Source organism: Macaca mulatta, chromosome 14 (genome assembly GCF_049350105.2).
Source record: "Macaca mulatta isolate MMU2019108-1 chromosome 14, T2T-MMU8v2.0, whole genome shotgun sequence".
Classification (NCBI taxonomy): Eukaryota; Metazoa; Chordata; class Mammalia; order Primates; family Cercopithecidae; genus Macaca; species Macaca mulatta.
In genome coordinates, this window is record NC_133419.1 from 17256412 (window position 1) to 17264096 (window position 7685).

Below are 7685 nucleotides of genomic sequence, written 5' to 3' on the forward strand. Positions count from 1 at the left end.
GCATGTGTCTTTATAGTAGCATGATTTATAATCCTTTGGTTATATACCCAGTAATGGGATTGCTGGGTCAAATGATACACAACTACATTTTAAAAGGATACATTTACTTTTAAAAAACATACTGTTGCTTGCATGTATTTACAAAATAGGCACTGATAGGAAATTATGACAATGCATTTATTTTTAAAAAGGCATTGTATGCAAGATGTGACCTGATATAAAGTCCTGAGAACACAGAAAATGTCTGTATCTGGTGATGTGCAACTCCATGAGTTGGAAATGCTCTCCTGAAAACATGTTTCTGGGCTCTCCCACAGGAACCACGAGCTCAGTACAGAGACAGATCTTCTGGTCCCTGGCACTGACTCTTCTTTCTCCTTCTTTCAGAGGACCAGAACAGGATGGGATCTTTCATTCATCAGAGCTTCTAAACTTAGTTCTGCTCAGGCATCTCCCAGTGGCTCCCACCAGCTCTCTCATTTGTAACTGCAGAGACATTGAAGAGTATTTTCATCTCAGAACAGAAGAGAAAGTAAGTGATGGGATAGACTTTAATTTCCAAAGACCTGGTTGCTGGCTCCAGTAAGTGTCCTAGGTAAGAAAACAACCTACTGTTGTGCTGTCTGTATGTGTAAATGGATGACATTAATGTTAGATTTTGAAATGCAGTGGTCTGAGACAGACACTGAATCCTGCTGTGCCTGTGGGGACTGAAGAAGAGTAGTGATGTTCTTGTTATCGTTTGTCAGGAACTGCAGTTCGCTGCACACCTTAGACTCTGGTGACATCCCTGAAGGGTATTCAGTGTTGGAGCAATTTTTAATACTTTTCAGCTGACTCATGGTTTCAATTTAAATCATTTAATTATCATAATTGAAAAAAAATGTAATGTTATTTTCCTTTTACTGATGAAGGAACAGGTAGAGAGGTTAAAAGATTTGCTTACATTGATAAGGCTAATTACTGCGGTGACCAGGTGAGAAATCAAGTCTGTTTGATCCAAGGTTCTTAATCCCTAACTTCAAAGCATCTGACTATATCTGAATCTTTTAGCATTTCATTGCATTCATGGTATGGATTCTTTTCTATAATCTAGATTTGTGATCACTGTCATCCAGTTTCATGACACAAACTTCTATGTCTCTGGCAATTTCCTATGACAGCTGTTTAGTTTTCAGAGCTTTCTTTTCCTTTGCTGGCGTCTAAACCTGATTTTAATGTACAGATATTTTTTGCCTTAACTTTATTGTTATTTTTATCAGTTATATTTATCAAATCTATTTCTTTTGCTCCAGTCAATAATACTTTCCATTCTTGCTGGGTGCGGTGGTGCACGCCTGTAATCCCAGCACTTTGGGAGGCCAAGGTGAGTTGATCACCTGAGTTCAGGAGTTTGAGACCAGCCTGGCCAACATGGTGAAACCCCGTCTCTACTAAAAATACAAAAATTAGCTGAGCATGGTGGTGTGCACCTGTAACACCAGCTACTTGGGAGGCTGAGGCATGAGAATCGCTTGAACCCAGGAGGTGGAGGTTGCAGTGAGCTAAGATCATACCACTATACCCTAGCCTGGGTGACAGAGTGAGACTCTGTCTAAAAAAAAAAAAAAAAAAAAAACTTTCAATTCTTTTTGTAGATATTGTATACTATAGAGAATGGAGATATAATTTTTTAAAAGTAAGTTTTCATGAAAATGCTCTTTTTAGCCCTTTCATATATAGTTGTTTGTCCTCTTGTAAAATAAAACTTCATTCTAGCTGTAGTGCTGGGTATGAAAGGTGTCAAACATGTTGCTGTCAATCCGTTTCATACCCACAAGCAGGACAACAATATAGGTTTTGTGAGCCCTTGAAACTTTTGCCCTTGTAAGTTCTTTCCTCCATAAAAAGTATTAAAAGTTGTATTTTATGAGTGTATTGGTATAAAGAGAAATATAATCCAGTTGTACTTAGATTATATTCATTTTCTTCTTCTTCTTTTAAAGAAATTAAGCATTTCAAGGGCTCCTAAAAGAATCATAGGCTGTTGGCACTACTACTGGGCCTTAATGAGTATGTCAGCGCAGCCTACTATATGTCCTCCTAATAAAAATTGATGGAGACAGGATAAGATAATTGACTGTCCCAAGTTTCATCGATCAAGAAATAGAATAACTCTCTATAAAATATCACCAGATATTGTTGCCTAAATGTTTGTGTCATAAGATTTATTTATTATCAGTTTTCATTATGGGCTTCCAGAGCTTCTCAATGACATTTTTCACTTCCTTATTTTTGAGGGTGTAGATTAAAGGGTTCAACATAGGTGTAAATAGGGTGCAAAACACAGTCACAGCTTTGTCAGTGGGGAAGGAGGTTAGAGGTCTTAGATACAGGTATGAACAAGGGACAAAGAATAAGATGACAACAAAGAGATGAGAGGTACAACTAGACAGAGCTTTGTGACGCCCTTCAGAGATATGAGTCCTTAGGGAGCACAGGATGATGACATGGGAAGCAACCAGCATGGAAAAAATGAGGAAACACAATGATCCACTGTTGGCAGCTATCAGAGGCCCCAAGGTGTGAGTGTCTGTGCAGGCCAGCTCTAGAAGAGGTACTAAATCACACATAAAGTGGTCGATGACATTGGGGCCACAGAATGGTAACTGGGCTATGAACAAAGTCTGGATCCCTCCATGCACAAATCCCAGAATCCCAGCCGCCCCCATCAGGAATCCACACATGGGTTGACTCATGATGGTTGCATAGTGCAAGGGCTTACAGATGGCCACATAGCGGTCGTAGGCCATGACACTTAATAAGATGATCTCAGCTGCCGCAAAGAAATGTTCTGCGAAGAGCTGAGTCATGCAGCCATTGAAGGATATGGTGTTCTTTTCAGACATCAAGTCAAAGATCATTTTAGGGGCTATGGAAGAAGAGTAGAAAACATCTCTAATGGACAAACAGGACAGAAAAAAGTACATGGGGGAATCCAGGGCTGGGCTGATGAAGATGATGACTGAGATGAGCAGGTTACCTGCCAATGTGATCAAGTAGGTGATTAAAAACATGATAAACAAGAGTTTCTGCAGTTCTGGATTGTGAGTGAGGCCCAGCAGGATGAATTCTGTTACATTGTTCATGTTTTTCATAGCTCAGGTTGTGTGTATATGGCCGATCTGAAAAAAAAAAACCAGTATTTCTGAATGATGATATTTTAAATTCAATACTAAAATATTTCATCACCTCTTTAGTCCTGGTTTTCGGGGGTGATGGAGCTACATTGCCACTCACCTCTGCTCTTTTGCAGAGTCGTAAAGAGGAACAGAAGATTAGATTTCTCCTAATTCATATATTAATGAAATAGTGATAATATCTTACAAGTACCACAATAAAACAAGATCTTGTTCTAAATATTGACTTCCAAACTTCCTTTCTGGCTCTAAAATTTCACATACGGCTTTCTTTCATTTTTAGAGAGGACAAATCTTATCAATAACAAATGTTTTGAAATTATACTTTCTTTTGTTAGGGTTATTTATGGGTATATGAATCCAGTATGTATATTAGATACTAATATGCATATTAGATACTAAAGTGCAAAGCCTTACTAAATCTAAGCTGCTGTGTTCTGTGATCTGTTGTCCTTTTCTATCATATAAATGCACATGTACACAGATAGAGACAGAGCTGTAAATGGAGATATTTTTCTTTTGGAATGCTGGGTAACTATCGCAATAACAACTCATTGAGGATAATTCATTCAACATCCCTGAATGTTGCATCCATCCCTATCAATCACCCTTATTTTTCATGCTCACTCTTTGTGCATCTTTAATTGTGGCTATGTAAGTGGTGCCAAGTTATAAAATTTAATGATATTTCATAAATACATTTTCCTCTTGGTTGGATTTTTATCACATGTAGAATTATACACTGGATTAGATATATTTCCCCACTCACATCTTAACAAATGGAATTAAATGAGTCATGATTTTTTCCCTGAGTTTTCTATTGGCAAGACAGAAATGTTAGGGTCACCTGAGATAATGCAGTTTTCTCTTTTAGCATAAGTTTGGTCAATTAAGATGAACTTGTAGTTTTCATTGCTAACTGGTAAACAACTGGAAATTTATATTGCTAACTGAAAACATTGAATATATATAAGAATGTAGATATTTTTGAATAATCCCAAGAGCTTCAAGAGTAAGTACATGTTGTTACAAAAGAGCGTAAGATATTTTATTTCTTCTCCTCCCCCTTTTCTCCTTCTTTCCCTAATCCCTGGCAAAAGTGTAACCACATAGTTTTCCTCAAAAATTTCTAGAAACAGAAATCAGTCAGCATCATGACCTCTGAACTTCATTAAAGGTGAGTAAAAATATCTTTGGTTTTCAGGAAAACTCAGTTGCTAAGTTGCTTCCTCTTTATTCATGGCTTCTGTAGATGGTGACTATATGGTTAATCATTCTTAATGGATTTAATTCACCAATTCTAACTTCAATGTAGCAATATGGAAGTCACGAAAGGGGAAAAACATTTCAAGCATGACAAACAGAAATCTGCAGAATCAGTGCATTCAGTGAGACATAAATATTACCCATAATGTTTTAAAAGTGACTTCAGTAGTTCTTAGCAGCATCTGGTCTGGCAACTTTTTTTTTTTTTGAGACGGAGTCTCGCTCTGTGGCCCAGGCTGGAGTGCTGTGGCGCGATCTCGGCTCACTGCAAGCTCTGCCTCCTGGGTTCATGCCATTCTCCTGCCTCAGCCTCCCAAGTAGCTGGGACTACAGGCGCCCACCATCGTGCCCGGCTAATTTTTTTTTGTATTTTTAGTAGAGACGGGGTTTCACCGTGTTAGCCAGGATGGTCTTGATCTCCTGACCTCGTGATCCACCTGCCTCGGTCTCCCAAAGTGCTGGGATTACAGGTGTGAGCCACCGCGCCCGGCCTGGTCTGGCCACATTATGCATAGACTTTTCTGTTGATATTTTTATGTCAGTGTGTCCAAATTCATTTTCAGAGAAAAATACTAAACTTTAAGTCGGGTATGTAATGACAAAGACTACTTCACTGAAAACAAATTGGCTAAAACAAGTTAATCTGCTTAAAATTTGAGAGAAAAGATTTAGTTTTCACTGACCTGGATCTAGCTGATTGTGGACTCCTCCATTTTAGATTGAGTGCGGTCACTGCTTTCTTCTCCTGCAGGCGTGGAACACGGCCACAAATAGACTCTACCACCTGACAAGTGGGATGCTGGAATTCTCTAGACGGCTCTCTCAATTCTGACGTTTCAGTTTATTTTGCTTTCCATTGTCAGTCTGAATTTACTAAGAAAACAAGCTGTTTCAGTTAGAAAACTTCATTATCTCTAGGATTTAGTGTCTACTCACTTCCTGGGTTTCCTATGAATGTATAAGCCAATCTTCAAAATATATCTATTTTTCAGATCTCTTAGGACTATATTCAGTCCAAATTAAAAACTAGGAATAATGCAAAATTCTTCAAATTTGGAAAATGCAACTATAAAATGAATAAGTGAATCAAATCCACCTGATTGGATATTGTTTTCTCAAGTCTGTTCTGATGAAATTTTGCTTTCTTGAGTCCCTGAAAAATGTGGTGAGAGAATTCCTTTTATTTCTGATTCAAGTTCTTCTTTCAATTCTATTTTCTTAGAAACCCACTAAGCTCAGGAGTGGTGTCTCCCAAACACATCTTCATCTTTTTGGTTCCTGTCTCTGCTGCTATCATTTGCACACAGGTCCTTTTTTGTAATTCTTTAATTATTGACTCTAGAGAAATCTTTAAATAGACTCACAGACTTCAGGATTTGGCAATGCATTGACGTTTCAAGTACCCAGAGGATTAGTAATTGGCCTTGCTGGAATGTTTAGCAAAGCAATAGTCAGGTCCTTCATTTACTCTCACTTGGCACCCACAAACGTCATTAGTGGCTGCTTTTAGAAATGCAATTGAACTTGGGTTAAAGATATGTCTGTGGCTATTGTTTAGGATAAGATTTGGAAACCTTCATTATAGGGCTGTTTTGCTAATTGTGGCATTGTTGAGCCTAGCCTAGGATATGGGGTGGTTTTAGGCAAAGGTCGGAGTTTAGAGAATACATTTTTTTCTGAACCCATGTCTGGTCTAAGTAGTATGGTTGCTCTGAAGAATGGGGAATGCCGGTATTCAAGGTCATGTGTCTGATTACTCTCGGAGATTGTGAGATTTTTATTAATGACTGACCCAGGGGACTTACATGGCAGAATTTCCAACTACCAAAGATTGGGCAATTTAAAGTGACAGAGATACTGACTTCCTGTAGGATGATTACCTAGAAGACATGTTCTCATGATGAATTCAAGAGTATGTATTTTTTCTTTCTACCCCAAGACAGAATGGTGTGACTTGGAGTAGGTACCATGCTTTCCCACATTGCCATTGAGAATCAGTGACACTCAGCCAAGCACTCATACATGATGACATCCAGAGGTGGAGAATAGAGACACTCTAGAAGAAGGCTCTGCTACTATCTTCTCTCCTTCAGCTTCTGAGGCGATGAAAAACTGACTGCAACTTTGCATGGAATCACCTTTTCTGCTCTCAACTTTGGTTTCAAAACAAACTGACACACTCCCAAAGTCCAGGACCAGAAAACAAAAGCAAAACTTTCCTCTATTCTCAATAGAATGGGGCCTTATGGACTGTCCTGGAGCGATTCTCCTACCTCAGTCTCCTGAGTAGCTGGGATTACAGATGTGTGCCATCACACCCAGTTAATTTTTGTATTTTTAGTAGAAACAGGGTTTCACCATGTGGCCAGGCTGGTCTCGAACTCCTGACCTCAGGTGATCTACCTGCTTCAGCCTCCCAAAGTGCTGGGATTACAGGCATGAGCCACCGGGCTCAGCCTGGATGTTTTTTTTTTTTAAATCCCTTCCATCAGTCTATATCCTTTAAGTGGAGAATTTAATCATTTACATTAACAGTGGACATTGATATGTTTTTGTTTCTGTCATAATGGTAATTGTTACCTAGTGGCTTTGTAGTTTCAGTTGTGTAACTGCTTTATGAGACTCATAAATTTTATACTTTTGCAAGTTTTTATGATGGTGAATATGTTAGACCACTCTTACATTGCTATAAAGGAATACCGGGGACAGGGTAATTTATAAAGAAAAGAGGTTTAATTGACTCACAGTCCTTCAGGCTGTACAAGCATAGCATTGGCATCTGCTTGACTTCTGGGGAGGCCTCAGGAAGCTTTTACTCATGGTGGAAGGTGAAGTGGGAGCAGGTATGTCATACAGCCAGAGCAGGAGCAAAGTGGGGGGAAGATGCCACAGACTTTAAAATAACCCAATCTCATGAGAACTCACTCACTATCATGAGAACATCACTAAGTCATGAGGGATCCACCTCCATGACCCAAACTTTCATTAGGCCCCACCTCCAACATTGGGGGTGATATTTCAACATGAGATTTGGGTGGGGACAAATATCAAAACTATATCATTCCACCCCTGTCCCCCTCAATCTCATGTTTTTGTCACACTGCAAAATACAATCATTCCTTCCCAATAGTCCCCCAAGGTCTTAACTCATTCCAGTATTAACTCAAAAGTATGAAGTTCAAGTCCAAAGTCTCATCTGGAGATTAGTTTCTTTCATCTACAAGCCTGTAAAATCAAAAT

General features: G+C 38.9%; 1 protein-coding gene across 2 annotated transcripts; it reads right to left on the reverse strand.

The window, feature by feature from the left end:
• Positions 1 to 316: 316 nt before the first annotated feature.
• LOC712137 (olfactory receptor 4C45-like) lies at positions 317 to 5418 on the reverse strand. 2 transcript variants are annotated; one of them, XR_013404467.1, is made up of 3 exons: positions 5129 to 5383; positions 3023 to 3164; positions 317 to 486 (listed from the first exon to the last, which is right to left on the reverse strand). XR_013404467.1 is itself a non-coding variant. In XM_028833421.2 (2 exons), exon 2 carries the CDS (start codon positions 3135 to 3137, stop codon positions 2208 to 2210), a length of 930 nt encoding a protein of 309 aa, XP_028689254.2. In that variant the 5' UTR covers positions 3138 to 3164; positions 5129 to 5418. The 2 variants fall into 2 exon arrangements, 1 of the variants encoding a protein (XP_028689254.2); XM_028833421.2 differs by lacking the exon at positions 317 to 486 and having other exon boundaries at positions 2208 to 3164; positions 5129 to 5418.
• Between the last annotated feature and the right edge of the window lie 2267 nt (positions 5419 to 7685).

Coding starts and splice junctions, on each gene's coding strand:
- LOC712137 (XM_028833421.2), bottom strand. CDS start 3,137: ATGAAAAACATGAACAATGTAACAGAATTCATCCTGCTGGGCCTCACT.